The sequence below is a fragment of the Periplaneta americana genome, chromosome 11 (genome assembly GCF_040183065.1).
Source record: "Periplaneta americana isolate PAMFEO1 chromosome 11, P.americana_PAMFEO1_priV1, whole genome shotgun sequence".
NCBI lineage: Eukaryota > Metazoa > Arthropoda > Insecta > Blattodea > Blattidae > Periplaneta > Periplaneta americana.
The window spans coordinates 152,405,205-152,426,756 of NC_091127.1; the positions used below are offsets into that span (position 1 = coordinate 152,405,205).

The 21,552-nt window shown below is 36.9% G+C and overlaps 1 protein-coding gene across 2 annotated transcripts in view; it reads right to left on the bottom strand.

Annotated features, from left to right (window-relative positions):
- Positions 1 to 21,552, bottom strand: part of LOC138709460 (ubiquitin carboxyl-terminal hydrolase 3-like) — a 60,140-nt gene that overhangs the window by 1,915 nt on the left and 36,673 nt on the right. For both annotated transcript variants that reach the window (XM_069840245.1, XM_069840244.1), the window contains 5 exons: positions 19,405 to 19,582; positions 10,929 to 11,067; positions 10,301 to 10,419; positions 4,846 to 5,039; positions 3,702 to 3,742 (listed from right to left, as the gene is read on the bottom strand). In XM_069840245.1, the coding sequence (XP_069696346.1) occupies positions 3,702 to 3,742; positions 4,846 to 5,039; positions 10,301 to 10,419; positions 10,929 to 11,067; positions 19,405 to 19,582 (671 nt within the window). The remainder of the gene's footprint in view (positions 1 to 3,701; positions 3,743 to 4,845; positions 5,040 to 10,300; positions 10,420 to 10,928; positions 11,068 to 19,404; positions 19,583 to 21,552) is intronic.

A 21,552-nucleotide genomic window follows, 5' to 3' on the forward strand; every position in this document is an offset into this window, starting at 1 on the left:
GGAATAGCGGGCGTAATTCCATTAGGTACCTTCGGATTCTTGAGTAGGAAAGTGGTGATACTGAGGTAAGAAGAATGTTTTTAGAAAGAGATGAAACGGATATGCCTGCCGCTCTGAGCTTGAGAACCGTAACCCAAACAACCCCCACTCCTCTACCCTGCTGGCCGGCAATTTAAAACTTCGCGCAGGTTGGTGCCATAACATCTCGTCTCAGCTCTACCTATTAGTGTTCTATATAATTTGAGACATTTAAATTGTATTGAATTTCATCATAATTTGTCAACGCTTGAACAGTCTGCTCAAGGAAAGTTTTATGATTAATGATCTCATATCAATGTACCAGCAATCAGATATATATAAATAAATATTAAATATTTGCAATTATTATTATGTTATTTTAATATGGTACCTTACTTTCCTTTTCATTTCTATATCAATAAGTATGACCTCATACTTTCGGCAATATAAATGAGATAAAAGTCGTCTTACATTCGAATAAAGATGGTAGCCTACTAATTTATTAGTGTTTCTTATAAATGTTGTATTTATTAATATTATGTACACATCCCCTGAAAATTACAATCTGCAATTACAGATACTAGAAGAATTGACTGTCTCAGGAATCTTCTATGCCACATCAATAAATTTAAGAATGCAGTTATATTGTCAGACTCCAAAGCAGCTATTCTATCAATAGTCTCTAAACACACACCTTCATCTCAAACAGCAGAAATAACTAAAATGCTCTCTCAATTAATATCACTCAATAAAAGAATTGTATTCCAATGGATACCATCCCATTGTGGAATCCTGGGAAACGAGAATGCAGATGCTTTAGCAAAGAAGGGCAGCACTGCTACTTACAGACCTCTTACTAAATTTACGTATTACTCTGTGAAAATATTTATTACCGGTAAGTCTACATACTTAGACTTCAACAAACAAAATTTAATAACACAATCTCAAGGGAAAAAATGGAACTCTCTGCATCATAATGCATAGTTAATTCCCGATTTACCACGAAAATCGTCTGTAGCTGTATTTAGATTGGCAACAGGCCATGATTGTTTGGCCAAACACCTGCATAGAATTGGAATATATCAGTCCCCTAACTGCCCATTGTGCAACTCAAACCAAGAAATGGATTCGGAACACCTCAAAATCTGTGCTTCAGTGGCTGGCCATGATAATATTTTTGAAAAATATTGGAGTGCAAGAGGTCAAATGACTTTATTGTCAAATGCCTGGCATTAGAAAACAACAACTTTATTAATGGCACACTCTAGTGAACGCAATAAATTTAACACACATTAAACGAAGTTCTTCCAATTATAGCATGTAGAACTGTTCAAAATACAAATACCAAACATAAACTACATATACCTACATGATGCTCAGCTCCAGTGGCGGCTGGTGATTGAAAAATCTGATCATTTACTTTCATAAAATCAGTATATTACATTATAGATCCCAACCAGTCAGAATTATACAATTACTGCATGAATATGTCACGGGCACAACATAACACAGAACGTTGTGAAGTAAAAATATAATTTCATAAGAATAATACTGATGCTAAATCAAACCATTCTAAAAACGAGAAAATATTTACAAGAATGTAACAGACCAATATTGCATTCTACTTAAAAAAAAAACAACAAGCAAAACAAAGCCTTGCTTTTTTTTTTCCTTCACACTTGCACAATCACTGAAAATTGTCATATATTTTATATCTGGATTAAAATTTCTATTAAACGACCTAGTCTTTGTTTTAATACATTCTGAAATTTCAGGAAATGGAGTTGGTCTGCCAAGTCAATTAATCTAAGATTTTTCCTTCCAAAGTATGTGCTGAAAACATCTGTTCTAATAAACAAATATGCGGTAAGTTATTCATCTTTGTTAACTAAAACATGAAGAAAGTCATCTTCAAGCATTATCTCCCACAACACAATAATTAGCACTAGGCCTAATTAAATATTGACATGTACTAGATGTAAGTCAAGCAAATGAACCTGAAAGCAGTTACAATCATGAAGAATCAGAACCGGAAATGAAAGTAAGACCGAAGATGATTACACCACCAAGGGAAAACCTGTTTCTCTCACCACAACAACAGAGCGAGTGAGGAAGTTGTTTCTGAGGGTGCTGTTTGTCTCTTTCACTCACCTCTGCCCCTCAGCCCCAACCTGGCTGATAGCTACTGCCCCCTGTCCTATATGTTGAGATCTTAAGGTACGGTCACACGTCGCTACTTTTGCAGCGCTGCAGTACAAAAAACTGCGCAACTCTTGTACTGCGACGTGTGAACAACGGTGCAACTCGAAAAGTAGCGGCTGCCGAACCTGCTGCCCGCTACTTTTCCATGCTGCGTGCAGCTTAGAAGTAGCGACGTGTGAACAGGGTTCTCAGGATTGCAGCTGCAACATTTTTGATATCGGTTTTGTTGAAACTTTTGCTGCGGTTACAACCAGTGTTGCCACCCAAATGTGCCAATGATACTTTTATTATTTGGATATATTTTAATGTTAGATGTGATGAAAATAAATTATTTGTAACAGTTATTAAATACACAACACAGTCTAAGCATATTTGCTGACGATATAATTAATTTTTTTTTAATTTTCCGTATCATGGTTTCAAACGGGAGGGTTGCCAACAATGATTATGTGAATATGCTGTTGGTTATCATTTAAGTATATAGGCGTTTTTAAAAAGCTTTATAATAAAAATAATGCCAATTTCTGAATACTAGTTAGTACAGAAAAGCAAATAATAGATAAGTAAGCTTTCGCATGAGTTTCTTAAGAAAGCGAACATAACCACAAAATGTATATTGAAAAGTCAACACGGAGATGGAAACCTGCAGCATGACTGCGGCTGCAAAAGTAGCGCCTTGTGTGTGAACAGACTCGCAACCTCCAGTTGCAACTTTTGCAGCACTCGGGTTGCGCAGCACGAAAAGCAGCGTGCTACTTTCGGCTTACGTGTTAACACGTACCGCAACTTTTGCAGCTGCAGTACAAAAGTTGCGCAGCAAAAGTAGCGACATGTGACCGTACCTTTAGATTTCCATTTACCAACAACTCTCAAGCTGTGCTAGAGAAACCCTCATTCATCCCTTCCCCACGGGAAGGGTCCTAAGATTCATCCTATTCCTATAAGAATTACATTCATTCAGTCCGGCGAGTCAATGATGAGGCTCCTGCAAACGATTCGCGCGATTCTCTGAAGCAAACTAGTTATGTTCGTATGATCTATATTACTTCAACTCTTATTTTAAGCAGTTTATGACTTCTACAATATTTGGTTGTAGCACAAACTTGTTACAACCTTAAGGAGCCACCCCCTACTCAACTCTATAATAAGTTTGAGAACTACACTATGTAAGGAATGTCTTGTAATACAGTTCAAACTTTTGCTTGTATTATGAGAGAACGACACAAATAAAATTACATAACGCAATTTTTAGGTTGGATTATTCTGTAACAACTCTGGGCTTTGACAGACTATTTTCGCAGTGAATCTGCACAAAACAGAATACAATGTGTGGTAACCAGCTTCTTGATTGTTTATGTCATTACAGGAGCCGAGAAATGGTGTAGTGCTCACCAATGAATTCTACATGAAAAATTAACAATTAAAATAAAAATTACAATGTAAAACACAATTATAAACAAGTGCAAAGAACCAAAACATACCGTCATTGATTGCAAACGCTGTATAATGACCAGATCCAGCCCTGTAAAAAGTGAAAAGCGATAATTATTATAATGACTATTAAAGTAAAAGCAATTAATGCCACATTACCAACTTCCAATTAAAACTAACACAAATTAAAACTAAATGAAATTAGTAAAAATACAGTATATATTAATGTATCATGTGACAAAGTTCGAGTTTAATACCATCATCATTTACTTCATGGGTTTAGGTCTGTTACCAACTTTTAGAGAATTCATCGTCCCACATAGTCATACAATATTCAACATTACGGTATCATTTCAGTTTATAATTTATCAGTATTTCAGAGTTTCTCTGTTGACAGTCTCAAAATGTGAGAGGTCTGTTAATATTTTTATTGATTTCTTTTTAGTGTATAATCCAAGATTTTCTGTAGAATATATAATGTGCACAGAAATTAAATATGTTATGTCAGTGAAATATAATTATTTCATTTTGAATCTTGCGTACACTACTTTTAACACTTGAATATAAGTAATTGATTAACTAGTGGACTTACTCGTGTTACTTGGTGTTCTGTTTTTGTGTTTTGCATTGCTGTTTCCGTGTTGACGATTGTCTATGTTTTTTGGTTTGGTCCTGTGTTGTTGTGTGGTCTGTTATGTTTTAATCCTTTTCCAGTAGAATGGTTTCGATGCAGTTAAAGGTTATGTTTGTTGTGTTGTGTATTTTTGGGTGGAATTTGTGTTCTGATTTGTGTGTTTTTGTTTGTTGTAATTTTTAGTTTTGCTATCTTGGTATTGTGTCGTTTCTTTATTTTGTGGCTGATGTTCAATATTATTTCGTTGGTGTGTGTTATGATTTCTTCAAGTTCTGTATGGTGGGTGATGTGTGCTAGATGTGCACTTTTCAACAATCAAACGCACCCACACAACAGGCAGAGAAGTTCGAGATGACGCCGAGATCTAGTAGGCTCTGAGGATGGTGTGATGAAGCACCGAAACAGCTGTAAGCCGCACAGACTTACATAATTAACACGAGTAAGTCCACTAGTTAATCAATTACTTATAATTATTTATTATTTTTATATAAACATGCCACTGTGCATTTATCACACAATTATTATATAATATAATCTCTCTTCATTTCAGGCTTACTCACCCTGAACCGTGGTGGACGATAACAGCAGCTAAGTCGTAAAGATTACTTCCCATTCCTGAACGACGAGTTTCATGTAACGAGCTTAAAACGAACTGTGACATGTCAAGTGCCGTGACTGGAAATGAAATGTTTGTGTCTATTTTTGTGCGAAAAAAATTGTGCCATCGGAACCTCTTTAGATGTAGACACAGTACCTGAAAATAACAATAAAAAAGAATATATAAATAACATGGTTGGGTGTGAGTTGATTTGTTTCCAATGCAGAACATTTGACAATTAAGTCACTGATATTCTGAAGTGATCTCGGCTTATTTCATAGTCATTTTCAAATTTCTGCATCTCATTCATATACAAGTACATGTAATCTACGAGTATCAGTGGCCAATAATCTTCATAGAGGTTCAGTGAGATTCTGAATTGATATATTCCTTCTGTCTTTCTATGAACTCTTTCACAGTTGCTATCATGGTAACATCTGTTCCTAACAGTTGAGAACGAAGTAACTGGTGGGTCAAGATATAGAATTTTATCTTTATTCATCATTCATCAAACAAGGAATACATGTTATGTTACTAAAAGAATTGTATTCCAATGGATACCATCCCATTGTGGAATCCTGGGAAACGAGAATGCGGATGCTTTAGCAAAGAAGGGCAGCACTGCTACTTACAGACCTGTTACTAAATCTAAGTATTGCTCCGTGAAAAGATTTATTAAATCTACATACTTAGACTTCAACAAACAAAATTTGATAACACAATCTCAAGGGAAAAAATGGAACTCTCTGCATCAAAATCCACAGTTAATTCCCGATTTACCACGAAAATCGTCTGTAGCTGCATTTAGATTGACAACAGGCCATGATTATTTGGCCAAACACCTGCATAGAATTGGAATACGTGGTACATTCATTAAGTCCTGAGACTGAGGGCATAGTGGCGGTGTGGTGCACTAGAACGGATAGGTGGCACCGTGATATGGTACCTTGTCAGTTAGTCTCTCGTCCCAGCATCATACAGTTACGTGCATATAGTGTAAGCAGAACTACGGTCATTGTTCTGATGGTGATTTGAATGCGCGCGTCGGAACTCGAGTATGTTGCAGTTTGAGCAATGGGCAAACGTCACGTTCTGTCAGAAATTAGGCGAAACTGCTATAACCAATCATAACTGGAGACGAAACATGGTGTTTCCTTTACGATCCGCAACTGAAGCGACAATCCGCCACCTGGAAAACGCCATTATTTCCACGACAGAAAAATCCGCAACAAGACAGGTCAAAAGGCAAGGTGATGCTTTAACAGTTTTTTTAATCAAATGGAATTGTTCACATAGAATTCATCCCACAAAGTGCAACTGTAGACAAGATCCTCTACAAAGAGATTCTTGGCCGTTTACGCAATTCAATTCGTCGTAAGCGTCCTGAGCTTGGGCTTAGGAAGAATTGGCTGTTGCTACACGACAACGCCCCTGCACATCGCTCCATCCTTGTCCAAGAGGAACTTGCAAGGCAACAGGTCGCTGTTTTGCCACACCTTCCGTACTCACCTGATCTCGTACCATACGATTTTTTTTCTCTTTCCCCTCATGAAATTAATCCTACGTGGGCGTAATTTTTATGTGGCCGAAAAAGTCATGACTGCCACAAGAGAAGCCGTACGGCATCTTCCTGCCAACATCTTTCAGCGGTGCTTCCAGCAGCTACACCAACGTTGGCAGACGTGCATAGCGGTCAACGGCGACTATATTGAGGGAGGATGTCGATCTGTTTAAGTGTACACCGTATCACGCAGCATCTTCTGAGACATCAAGATTCTTGTGGGTGCCTACCCTTCAGGCGTCAGTGTCAGAACTTAATGACTGTACCACGTATATCAGTCCCCTAACTGCCCATTGTGCAACTCAAACCAAGAAATGGATTCGGAACACCTCAAAATCTGTGCTTCATTGGCTGGTCATGATAATATCTTTGAAAAATATTGGAGTGCAAGAGGTCAAATGACTTTACTGTCAAACGCCTGGCATTAGAAAACAACAACATGTTATGTTACGAAATAAACCTACTGCATGGAGCTATTGCAACTAATTCAACAGTTCATAGTACAAATACTCGTAAAAAATTACTTTCATACTCCACTGGCAAATATATCTTTCGATCAAAAAGGAGTGCATTATATCGCAGTAAAAATTTGTAGTTGCCTCCCTATGGATATAAAAAATCTAACTCAAAACATAAGACCATTTAGGGCCAAATTAAAGAAGTACCTAATTTCTCACGCCTAATACTGTGTAAATGAAATTATGACATTCAACAATGCGACATGAATATTTCTGTTTTGTATTAAGTATCAATACTAACCCTTTGTATTGTACTAGGATATTGTAAAACTCTTCAGTATATATTTCAATTAAACTGTGACTATGAATTAGGATGTTGTAGTACTATTAAAAATATGGAAGCTAAAATCCAACTGGAGAGAGAAGGCAACAACTTTCGGCTAACAAGAGGAGTCAGACAAGGAGACCCCATATCGCCCAGCTTGTTTGTTAGCCTGCTAGAAGACATCTTTCGGAAAATGAGGATGGACTGGGGAATCCAGATAGATGGGCAGAAACTCCGAGATCTAAGGTTCGCAGACGACATCATCCTGTTTGCAACGTCCGCGAATGAATTAAGTCGAGGCATACAAGAATTAGCCCAGCAGAGTAAGAAAGCTGGACTGGACTAAATCTCCAGAAAACAAAACTTAATGACCAACAGCAACGAGGAAATTATTCAAATAAACAACAGAGAACTAGAATACGTCACCGAATACACCTACCTAGGACAAATAGTGACATTCAACAACGGTACCCGCAAAGAAGTCCAGAGACGCACTTCGGCAGCATGGTCAAAATTCTGGAGTCTGAGATTTATCCTCACAAGCCAAGAATACAGTATAAGAATGAAAAAAGATATACTGTACAGCTGCATTCTTCCTCTCCTACTATATGGAGCCCAAACCTGGGCTCTAACAGACAGAGAAAGAAAAATGTTAGGAACATGCCAAAGAAAGTTGGAGAGAAAGATTCTAGGCGTCAGCCTCCATGACAGAATCCGCAACGAAGACCTGAGGAAGATGACAGGCATCAAAGACGCAGCGACATCAAATGGAAGTGGGTGGGCCATGTCATGAGGATGAACCACAACAGATGGGCGTACAAAACAATAGCCTGGGACCCAAGAACCAGACAAAGGAGAGTAGGCCGACAGAAAAAAAGATAGGCGGATGATTTGAAACTGCACTTTGGATCCAACTGGAAGACAACAGCCAAGGACCGCCAAGAGTGGAGACTACTGATAGATGCAGCATCAAAAGAATGAGGATCTTTCCCGAACTGGCTACGCAGGAATGCCAGAATAACCACCTTGCCAGCAAAGAGGTCCTTGCCCTACAGGGATTCTAGGGCTAATTCTAATTCTAATTCTAATTCTAGTACTATTAATATTTTTTGACATGTTCCATATTCTAATTGTGAAGCAATGTGCGAATACTATGAAAAGTAAATAACTACAATACAATTCACCTTATTTACCAGCCCTGGGCATAAGGGGGGAAGTGAAAGGGACGTAAAAACCCCACCCATTTCCTTATAAAGAAATGCAGAGTAAGGCTCTGTGCATCAGTGGTGGATTTCAGGCATCAGCGAGAGCCGAAAGTCAGTAAAAGCCTCATACAGTCCGTCACTGACCTTCCTTCCATTTGTACCGGACCAAAAACTGTCTCAGCCAGGGAAGGTGAAGTGGGAAGTTACGGAGTGGTTTGTAGTGACTCAATTGAGTTAACAGCGTCCAGACCTGTTATTTACTAACTTTGGATTTTTAACAACTTAGAATCCAAGTTTGCACCGATAATAATTGGGCCTAGAGGTAAGAATGAAAACCTTTAGTCCTGTGAATCTCAACCAGGGAGTGCCAGGTCACTCTGGGGGCTCAAAGAGCAGTTAATGGGAAGCCACGAAAAAAGAAAAAAAAAAAAGATAATAATAATAATAATAATAATAATAATAATAATAATTTATAAAAATTGTTCTATGAAAATTTAAATATCCGACTATTGTGTGTTAAATAAAAACATAACTACATTATTTTCTTCTTAAACTGATATTATCTACGAACAATTGAAAATACATTAGAAGTTACTCCACACCTACATTTATTAACAATATTCTAATAATTCATTTAGATGGATGTATATTTTTGAAGTACCAAATTTCACATTAAAAGTATTATGTTCTGTATTGTCGGCTTAGAGTGTAAACTTGCTAACCGCTAAAAAGAAAATTTTACAAGGGAAGCAAAAAACTGAGTTTAAATTAACTCTGAAACTTTAGGACCAAATCCAAAGTACAGGTGGCATTTGTACCTTTACTTTGGATTTGGTCCTAAAGTTTCAGAGTTAATTTAAACTCAGTTTTTGCTCCCCTCGTAACAGTTTCTTTTTGGCGGTTGGCAGCTGAAAGTTAGAATTTATAAAACAGTTATATTACCAGTTGTTCTGTATGGCTGTGAAACTTGGACTCTCACTTTGAGAGAGAAACAGAGATTAAGGGTGTTTGAGAATAAGGTTCTTAGGAAAATATTTGGAGCTAAGAGGGATGAAATTACAGGAGAACGGAGAAAGTTACACAACGCAGAGCTGCACGCATTGTATTCTTCACCTGACATAATTAGGAACATAAAATCCAGACGTTTGAGATGGGCAGGGCATGTAGCACGTATGGGCGAATCCAGAAATGCATATAGAGTGTTAGTTGAGAGACTGGAGGGTAAAAGATCTTTGGGGAGGCCGAGACGTAGATGAGAAGATAATATTAAAATGGATTTGAGGGAGGTGGGACATGATGGTAGAGACTGGATTAATCTTGCTCAGGATAGGGACCAATGGCGGGCTTATGTGAGGGCGGCAATGAACCTCCAGGTTCCTTAAAAGCCAGTAAGTAAGTAAGGCAGGGTTACACTCTAAATTGACGATATTCTACACCTATGGCCAGTAATGTGAGGAAAAGAGGGGTCTCTTCATCAAAAAGGTGGGGAAACATTGCTTTAGACTACAGTCAACAATGCTCACGCAATCTCAAAACATGTACAGTATTTCTGCTCAACTCTAAATTTTCTTAAATGTAAAATATGACCATGTAAATTTGGGGATTATTCCTGTGTTCGTCCATGACCTGGAATTTAGGTTAAGTTTAGATTTAAGACCTCTCCTGGCACCACATTATCATAATCATGCTATCACATCATCGGGGTAATGTAACTCCGCCTTCCAGGCGCCCCAACCTCAGAAGTGGGTTACAACTAAGCCTGGCCAGGAGAGAAGACCAGAAACCTGGTGGCATTAAAAAAAAAATGTGCCAGACTGGAATTTGCCAAGGAGCATGAAAAGTAATAAATTCATTTCACTTATGCTTACATTGGGCAGTCTTCTGATCCAAAATCGCTTGGTGGATCTTTGCTTACTCTTACAATTGTTGCAATAATACAATTCCGTTTCTGCTAATTCTTCTACCTCTATGAAGCTCGTCAAGCAATCTGTAACATCAAGAAACGATGAAGTAGCACTTACAGGAACATATATTCTACGTCCTTGGTAAAGCACGTGATAAAGGAAATAACATAACATTATTCAATGAAAACTGTTTCAAATTACACATGACGTCTGCATACACACATATATAGTTATATTATAATAAGAGTCAATTATATAAGTAAATAAGTGTTTATATAAATTCCTTACATTAAAGACATACTGTAAAATGCAACTGCAGCTCATAAACTAAGACTCTGAGGCAGGGTCACCTCTACAAGAACTTTGAAACTATTTAAATTATTAACAATTAAAAACAATAACCAAATGAAGTATTCTTATACAATGCAAATGTTTCTAAGAAAATATTACACACTGTACATGACTCATGTGAGACTAGTACATCAAAAACACACTGATAAAGAAGTTACTGTATTACAAATTAAACTGCTTCTTTCTGTGTCTTTTGAAACATTATTCAACAAACAATAAATTGACGAAATTATTCACTAACCAGATATATTACAAGAAGGTGGTGCTTCTTCAGTGTCCTTTGTTTTCTTGGGAATCTGGAACTTTTCCGGAATATCTAGAGAGAGATCAAGGAAAGGATCGTGCTTTTTGGATTCCGAACTGCAATTCAAACACCTGACCTGAAACATTATGAAGCTGCTTTAAAACAGAGAAAATTTAAACTAAAATTTGAATTAAAAAAAATATAAGACAACAGAAACCAGGTATTAATTTCTAAATAAAATAATTTGGTCTAGTCTTTTTAATTTACTACTCCAAATATACAGCGTACTTTTACAAAAATACCATGGGACTTGCGGAAATGTGTTTTTCGACGAGGCTTTTCTCTTTACTGACATTACACCTTTACCAATTGCACTATCAACAGATATTAGGCGAATATTAGTACTGTTTCGAAGACCAAACAAATGCAATCAATTTATAGTCGAGTTAAGAAAATATGATTATCTAATACGACTTTTTATTTGTCAGACATTCATGAAGCGATCTTCATGGAAAAAAGGCAGAGACAATTCTGTTAGAAGTTTCCTAATAAAACGTTGGAAAAATCTTAGTAGGGTGTTCATAAGAATATTGGACCCATAATTTTTCGTTCAATAGATATTGTAAGTAATCAAATCAAATATATTCTATTTCACGACGCTCGTAACTGCTGAGGTTATATCAGCGTCAGTGGTATACCAGAATTTTGTCACGCAGAAATTCTTTCACATGCCAATAAATCTACCGACACATTTAAGCATATCGACCTGGGCTGAGATCAAACCCACAACCTTGGGCACAAAAGGCCAGCACTATACCGACTGCACCAATTAGGCTGACTTGTAAGTAATGGTTTATAACCTTGAAAGTCCACTGACTTAAATCCATGTGGTCTTTTATCTACTGGGAAATCTTAAGACAAAGTGAGTAAGAATAACCCTTATTCTCTAGACGAACTTATAATACATTAAAGAGAAGCAATTAAACTCCTTTTTATGTTAAAGAATATATTACAAAGATATGAGGCATGTATGTATGCAAGTACAATGTCATTAATGAAACAATTTATTGTATATAATTATTATAATAGTGGCCATATGAAAGCCAGTTGTGGTTAAGAACTTCTTTGTACGAGTAAAATGCATCTGAAGAAACTGAAATGTGTGTATTTTGCTTTTGTATAACAACCTCCATCAATCATTTCTAATACTCTTCTTCTTAAAGGGTTTCAGTTTGATTCTGAAATATACAATTTATTACACAAAGCCCTGAAGGAAAATAATAATTGTGGCTTATTCAATCTTTTTCAACTGGCACTTAAAATCTTCCTACAATATATTTCCCATTTCTTATCACACAATGTCAATATCTAAGGATACGTTTGTCAGTAACCATAATTTTCCCAGCTATGTTCTCATTTCTTACAAAAAATGGAGTTTCTGCGAAGATTTTTTTTCAATTCTAAACTAGACGGCAATTCGGAAGGCAGACAGCTACTAGATGCGCCGTAGCCTGTATGGCATGTGACGTCACAAGCTTGAACAGGAGAACCAATCAGAATCAGTCAGTAACAAGTGCTTCTCGAGTTACTTTGTTCACGTGTGAGTGTTTTAAAACATCGAATAAGTAAAACTAACATATACTATGTATGTATAAGATAAATAAATGGAAGGAGATACTATAAAAAAAGCAAGTACTGCACAGGCAGGCGCGGGAAATAGTGTTTAAGGTGTATAATTATTTTAAAAACATTAACGAGCAGAACTCTGCCGGGCATCATAGTGCTGGCCGCAACGTTGCCAACGCGCAGGAGACGACTGCAGAAGCATGTGGTGTGGGTTTGTGAACGGTGCAAAGAATTGTTAGTGAAGGAAACAAATCTTTTAATGTGAGTGGAACTGCCATGTTTCGTTCTCCTGGAAAACATCCTCGTCGTGAAAAAACAGTCTCTGAATTAGATGATTTTAATAAAAGTGTGCTGCGACGTACAGTATTAGATATGCACCTTCGAGAATCCGACTCTGGAGAATCTGACTGGACTGATGAGGGAATCAGCGACTTCGATTAAAACCAAGTACTGAGTATTTATTAAATCCTAATTTATATTAAATGTGACCGAAATGTGACAATATAACATGGTACTCGTAGTTATTGTTTTAAGGTATTTAACTAGCCAAAATAATTTGCGCCTAGAAATAGACCTAAATACAATTTCTACTTAAATAGTGTACCATTTTTTCTAGTAATACACCGTATACATTTCGTATTAAAATTGTGTAATAACATAATAATAATAATAATAATAATAATAATAATAATAATAATAATAATAATAATACTACCGCACATAAAAAATCTTAAAACTTGGTATAAGCATTATTAATAGAATGTAAGATTTGATAATGTTCTGATAAAAGGTTCGTCATGCTTGCAGTAATCAACGGCTAAGGTCATTATTGTCTTTTTAAAATTTAAATTCTCTCCTCAGCTACTTGTATTGCGCGCACGCGTGAAGTACGATGTGGCAATGCTGTACATTGCCTTTCTCTCACTATCTGTCTCTCTCGACGCAAACGCTAGCAGCTGACCGCCTTCTGAACTGGTGTCTAGTCTAGAACTATAAAGGATATCAGCATGTAAAACTTGAAACCTTTTTATCATCATTGGTAAACATCTGTAATGCATACATCAATCAGTATTTTTCGAAGTGACAAGTACTTAGAAAATTATTTATAATTAATAATTTAAAATATGTAGATTCGTGCGTTAAAAAAATTTGGTTTTCCAATTTCAATTTTGCAATGCTCTTGCATTTTCTTGAATAACATATTTTTAAAATAGATTCTGGTATATATGTTTTGCTGCAAGTCAAATTTACATCAGAAGAGAAAAAATAGATTTTAAGTGTTCTGACGAAAATACAAATAAAGGATAGTCCCCTAAGTCTGCGAGTCACCTACTAAATTGTGAAGATTTTTCTTAACAATATTAATAACATTTAACGCTACTAGACTGCATGATGGTGAGTGATATGAAGTTACAGTAAAACCTCGATAAGACGCGCCCGCTTATCACGCTGTCCTGTGTAATACGCTTTTTTTGTCCGGTCCCTGCACATTTCATATATAACACCATTATATGATCCCGTTTGTTGCACTCAAGTCCCGCATAATACGCTGTTTTTATGGAATATTTTCCATGTAATTTTGAGCAATGTACTGTAACAGCAATGAAACATCTTGGTCACTGAACTCACGGTGCCATTAACCTGAAAAGTATTGGTATTCGACCCTTTATCTGCGCATTTAAACCTTCATACTTCATACCTCAGTATACCTCACCCTCTTGTTACGCTCTCTTATTCGACTCCTTATCTGCGTGGTTAAAGCCTACATACAGTTACAATACCTCACCCTCTTGCTAACCCTCTCTCTCAAACAACATTCCTCACTCGGCCGTAATAAAATTCTGGAAATTTTTGCTGGGCAGTTTGTTGTCCTTTTGTGTATTGAAGTGTCTGTGAATGTGATTACAATAGTGTTAAACGAAAAGCCCTTTCTGTGTCGGAAAAATTGGAAATCTTACGAAAGTACGATGAGAACAGTACTCTTACTCAGAAACAACTTTCTGATTCATTAGGAATCCCATCATCGACATTAAGAACGATAATAAAAAAATCGCGACTCAATCACTACAGCTGCGACGTTGGGAGAATGTAATCGCAGAAACTGAAGTTTGGTAAACATGAGGACTTTGAAAATACGCATACGGCAAACATCTATAAATGGCTTTTTTTTTCGAAAGAATTAAGTACAGTACATATTGTAAATGTCTTTGACGTAGAGTACAGTAATTACATAATGGAGTAATACTGTATTACCTTTCATGAATCATGTAATTCAATAAAGAAAAATGCTAATAGATACTGTATATAAGTCAAAATTAGTATACCTGCCTAATACGCGATCCCGGTTAATACGCGTTTTACACCCAGTCCCTTGAACAGTGTCTTATCGAGGTTTTATTGTAATTGCCTGAACATTGTAAACCATACGATCAACCATATTACAAATTCTTGATCTGAATATAAATTAGCAGGTGTTTTTTTACACATTGACTTACTATTCTGCTTCATTCCATACTGCAATGAATAATTACACATTCGTAATGAGGTATAATTGTACAATTCTTTGATCAATAATATACACCATGTGTTTGACATACAATAAACACTTTCTCAGAGACAATTACTTTGTCTATCAAATGAATTTTTTATGATGAAACTGACATAGATTTTAGGGATGATAAAAATTCTGAGAAGGAAAGCACACACTCTGCTCATGACGAACCCTACCTGAAATTTTGTACATGCTTAGAAACCTAAGAAATAAAAATAACCTGTAAACATTATCTGCAAATTTCAACTGTAAGAGCTCGTAATTAAAAATTGCAATTACATATAAAGGCCGCAGAGAATGGGTTGAGTGGCCTTGCATCCCCAGCAGAGGCGGAGTCCAGCGGCACACAGCACTCCTGACAGTAGCACATGATGATAACCGAATTCACACAATAACAAGCAATCCCCTCACCACGCTGTAGAAGAAAATTTCAAACCCAATGTTAGCGTTTTCATTTATATTTATAAACTCTGTTTGTATCTATGATACCCATCTCTCCTTTTAACAAATAAGCTTTAAAAATTTTATTTCCTTGTTGTGTGCTGGTGGTCCCTTTCCTGTCCCCTGCTTGACAGAAACCGTACTGATTTCTTTAAATAATTGATTAAATGGCGATCTTACTCGTGTTAAATACGTAAGCATGTGTGGCTTACAGCTGTTTCGGTGCTACTTAACACCATCCTCAGAGCGTACTAGATCTCGGCGCTATCTCAACTTCGCTGCCTGTTGTGTGGGTGCGTTCGTGTGATGAAGAGTTGCGTCAAATAGTGTGTCTGTATATTTCATATTGTTCTAGTGTGTTGAGTTTTTGGTTTTTGGGTTGTATGTATAGGATTTCCATGTCTGTATTTATGTTATTGTATGTGTGGTTAGCATTAGTTATGTGTTCGGCATATGTAGATGTATTGTGTCCTCTGGTTATTGCTTTAATGTGTTCTTTGTATCGGGTTTGGAATGATCTGCCTGTCTGTCCAATGTAGAAACTGTCGCAACTATTGCATGTGAGTTTGTATACACCTGTGTGGTTGTATTTATTTGTTTGTGTTGTTTGTGTGTTGAGATGTCTTTGTAGTGTGTTTTCTGTTCTGTATGCTATGTTGTATTTCTGTTTTCTGAATGAGGGTGCGATCTTGTTTTTGTTTTTGTTTTCGTATGTTAGTGTGATGTATTTCTTGTGTTCTTGTGTTTGTGTTGTGTGTTTTTGTGTTTGTTGAGTTTTTGTTTTGTCTTCCTTATGATGTTGTCTATTATGTTTGGGTTGTAACCGTTTTCTTGTGCTATGTATTTGATTGTGTTCACTTCTTCATTGTAATGTTGTTGGCTCATGGGTATGTTGAGTAATCTGTGTACCATTGTCCTGAATGCAGCATGTTTGTGTTGTGTAGGGTGATTAGATGTGTTGTGTATGTGTGTGGTGGTGGTGGTTGGTTTTCTGTATATTTCTTTAGTTTAGTTGCAATAATTGTGTTCTAACAAAGACGTAAAATTTGAAAGTGATATTTTTTACAGCAGAACGTTGCTGAATTCAATATACTCGAATTCGCATTACAGTATTTTCATGAAAAAAATATTTCTGCTACAAGAGAGATAAGTGATGAATAAAAATTGTTAACGAAATGTGTAGGTGCAAGAACAGAAGTGGAACTTCTCTTGATTTGGTGAAAGACATATCGAAACTATGGTCCAGTCAATTAGTGACCTTTTCCATTCATATACTATAATGTCTGCAATAAGTATGGATGGAACTTTACTTCTTAAACTTCTTATAGTCTACAGAAACGTTTGGTCCCATAGTATTTAGGACAATGTTTCACATAGATAACATAATCGTGAAGACAACAAAATCGGGGAAAACTGAGAAAAAATAATTACAAGAGTGATACCAAGAATCTCATTTATTGGAGACAAGTGTGCACTCCTTTTAGAGTCGTAGATTGCTTATAGTGACACTTATTGCATAGTAGGCATTCCTGTAGGAAAAACAGTAGCATTATTCCAAATCCCTCTTGGAACAACTGATAAAAAACAACCTTTGGACAGATATTTTCCGGCAGGTAAGTTTTCATACCAGTGCCCTTCAGAACTTCTGACAAGTTTTATATCCCCTGAAGTAAATGTTTTTCATAAAGACACCATCTTAAAGCTGCAATTCTTTATTCATTATCAATTTGCCTCTACACGATCCTGTAATATGATTGAATATCCATGGTATGCAACAAAATATACATCAGAGTGGCCACCAGTGTTTTAAACTTCCACAGAATTTTGTTTGAACAAGCAATGTAACCACTGTGAGCGAGTTGAGTGTGATAAAAATGGTTTAATTCAGTGTGCTTGGTACAAGATTGATTTGTGTTTCAACCACAAGTCACATTTGCAATAATTTTATAGAATTAGGACTCTGCAGCTAGTTTACATGGTATGGGGGCCACAGGTTGCCAAGAGAGAGGGTGAAGCTAGAGTGAAGTCTGTTGATGCTGTGCTGGAAAAGACTTATCAATATCAATCAGCACTATTTTATTAACTTTTCCAGGTCTTACAGTTGAAATTTGCAGATAATATTTACAGGTTATCTACAGTACGATTATTTAGTCCTGACAGTCGCTGGCAATGTGCACCTGGGTCAGGTGAGTCCATTTACTTACATCAAAGAGTGTTTGGGTTAGTCAGTCACTTGCCTTCAGAGTGATTGGATGTCATGCGTGAGGTAGAGCTGTATGTTTCCAGTACAGTTAAGTTGTACTGCATTCCTTTACTGACCGCTTGCCTTTATCTCTACTCCGGAGCTCTCCCCACTACTCCTATTACTTCCCCTCTTTCGCGTCGTCGAGCTGTCAGGACTAAATAATTGGTCTGTACACATGTGCAAAATTTCCTGTAGGGTTTCAACACAAACAGGGTGTGTGCTTCCTTTATTAGTACGGCTATCTTCAGTGACAGAAACATAGTTAAGGATCTCATGTAAAAATTCAACTTGGTTAATCATCATATTCGCTTATCATTGTATGAGGATGAGAGCTATTCAGAAACCAACTTCCATTCTGATGTGGCATGCTAAATTTTGTTGGTAGTGACGCCATTTTTTTCTTTTGCAGGAATGTAGTGTGACAGAGTATGTAACCAGCTACAGATGAGTGAAGATTGTGTCACTCTAGTTATTTTACAGTGTAATTGTCACAGAACTCAATGGAGCTGAGTTGGGTGCAGATCATCAGGGTATAGAAAGGAATGAAAAAGCAGACGAACTGGCTACAAAATGAGAAAAAAGCTCCTACATAGGACCTGAATCAGCCTGCAGTATTAGCAAATCAAATGCAAAAACTGTAGTAAAATTACGGACTTTTTTCTTGAAAAGATAAGTGGGTATTGCAGTGTATGAAATCATCTAAATACATTGTACTTCATGTTGAAAAAAACCCCTTGTTAATAGAAAATTTTAAATTATGGTTTATTTAATGACGCTCGCAACTACAGAGGTTATATCAGCATCGCCGGTGTGCCAGAATTTTGTCCCGCAGGAGTTCTTTTACATGCCAGTAAATCTACTGAGATGAGCCTGTCGCATTTAAACACACTTAAATGCCATCGACCTGGGCCGGGATCGAACCCACAACCTCGAGCACAGAAAGCCAGCACTATATGACTATGCTACCCAGGACGACAATGTTAATAGAATGAGTCTACAATATATTATCACTTGTTAAAGGTTTATGTCTGCTAGTGGTCCATCATATAGCGTGCACGTACATAAATGTTATTTATCTTCAAAACTCAACAGTGCTTTAAAAATAAGGATTTATTGTATTGATTAGTTTCATTTACTTAAGGGCCAGACTAAAATGTTTAACCAGTTGTCTTCAGTCTTTTCGATTGGATTTTTGTAACAAAAATCCCACTTAACATGAAGGAAAGATTCTGTCGCCGCCTTTTTGCAGAATATGGAAAAGACAAGTGAAAGAAATGTGTTGATCACATTAAAAATAACTAAGAACAATATTTTTGTAGTGCTAATATATTAGACAGTGAAACTGACAGAATAATTTCGTTAGAAGTTTAGTGATAGCAGTGATGCATCAGATGACTTGTCAATCAGTGCGATAATAGTTCAGATTAATGGAGGAAGACTCCACTTCCAGCGCAGCGGTAAGGTTTAGTAACCTCCTACAGCGGAGTTTTGGCAGTTGTTAAGCTATAGTTCTTTTTCTCTACACACCCTTACAAACATGTTCATCTCACTTTCAAAAAAGATTCAGTTAACATTTTGTGTTCACATAACATTATCAAAAAGACGCTCACTTCACTTTGTAGTGTTCCACCGAATACACTGGTCACTATTGAAGATCTACCCTTGTGACCAAGAGAGATGTAAGGGTTGTCTTTGAGTGTGAAGTCTGGCAGTAGATGGAGCAATTCCGTATGAAGTCGATCCAACATATACCTTAGGAACTCGTGAGCATCTTGTTGCTGATAGCCTCTGCAAAAACCAAGAACAAAATCGTTAGATCTAATTTGCAGCAACCTGCCCTGTTTTTATTTGCAAATTAAAATAAGAAAAAATATTGGTACTTCCTTCCAGTACATGATGTGCAAGCGATCTGTCGGCAGGGTTGGGAAGTTACACATCAAAAATTAAATGCGTAATATATGTCATAAATGTAAAAAATTTAATAAATCAAAAACTTGCTGTAATACATTAAATAAACAAAGAAATTGTTACTTGAATTCCCAGGTTACCAGCTGCATTACTTGCGGTAATTCATCTGTTAGTCATTTTGGGGGACTGCCAAGTTTTCTTTCCCTCCTGGTTGGTGCAATGTAATACATAAATTTTTTGTATCAGAATTTAGTCAGCCATGTAATACGCAACTGAATTTCTAATGCAAAATAAATATGAAATATTATATTAGTATTATACGAGGATCATTTCATAAGTCATGGCAACTATATTATGTCAGCCAATAAAGCTGCAGGAATATAAATTCACTATATGCGATTGAACGTCACTGGAATGTGCTTCGCAATGCTAGTACCAAATAGGGTCTGGGTAATGGGTAAGGAAAATTGGAAGATGCGTAAATAGAAATCGTTTTATTATGCACAAAAGGAAACAAAGTACATTGGGCAAATCGTAAAACAGCGAACGCAAAGCTCCACCCACGACCCCTTTCCACTTTTCCCCTACAAGCTCACCACACACTCTAGCGGGAAAGAGTGGAAATAGGGGTTTAGGGTGGGGTGACATCTAGTGGAGGAAATTGGAACAAAAAGAGTGAATGTGGCATCTATGAAGCAAAAGAGGAACTTCGTCCTGTTTCCCTCTGTCTCTCCTCTCTGCTTTATGTCTCTCTCTTTTTTTTTTCTTATGACTTTGCGGAGAGCAGTATTCGATCCATCGATCTTCCTAACAAAACCCACGCACGCTTTAGACCTCTCAGCTACCGAGACGAGTTGGTGGTAGAAGGGAAAATGAATCCATTTATGTTCAAGGGAACTGCCATACCATATTGCAGAAATGCAATGTGTATCATTGGATATGTCATTGGATATGCACATTAATTTGGTTGTATTGTGTTGTAAAATATGAAATACTAGCGAGGCGGTAGGCAGTGATCCACCAAAGTGGGACAGATAGTAGAGAGAGAGAGAGAGAGAGCAGGCGAGCGAGGTGCCGAGCAGCTAGGATGGGGATAACTTTCCTTACTGGTGTTCGCTGTTTTACAATTTATCCAGTACATTACTCACAGCTAACACCTTTCAAAATAATCCCCCAAGGCTTCCACACATCTTTGCCAATGATGATGCAGGCATTGAATACCATCGGCTGTGTGTTATTCGTCTATGTGTACCACCTCTCCTCGAAACGCTGTTAAGATGTCCTCCCTGTTTACATATCGCTTCCCATGCAACAGCTTCTTCAATTGCCGAATGAGATCAAAGTCGCATGGACTGAGATCAGGCGAGTAGGGAGAAACTTCCAATGCACTATCACCCAACGCTTCTCGTAGTTCAGAATGACACTGACGAACATTTCTGCCATGAAGAATGCAATTTTCACGTATGACCACTGTTCAACTTTACTTACATCCATCTTGGAGCACAGCCTCTAGCATACTAACTTTTGCGTGTGCTGTCAACTAGCCACCAATGCACACAGACACAATCTGGTGGTGGCATCTCATATAGTGTACAACAGATTTTCAAATGTATATACTGAAGAAACCACATTTTCGGTTATTCAGAAGACATAACATAGTTCCCATGATTTACGAAATGACCCTCGTATTTCTATATACCTTGATGAAACATTTTTAACACTTGTATCATTAGAGATTTGTTTAAATTTGTTATATAAACAACTTAAAAAAAATGTATTATTATTTCTATTATCAATTACATCAATATACCGGTACGTAAATGTTGAAAATAAAGGCACAGCAAGTTTTT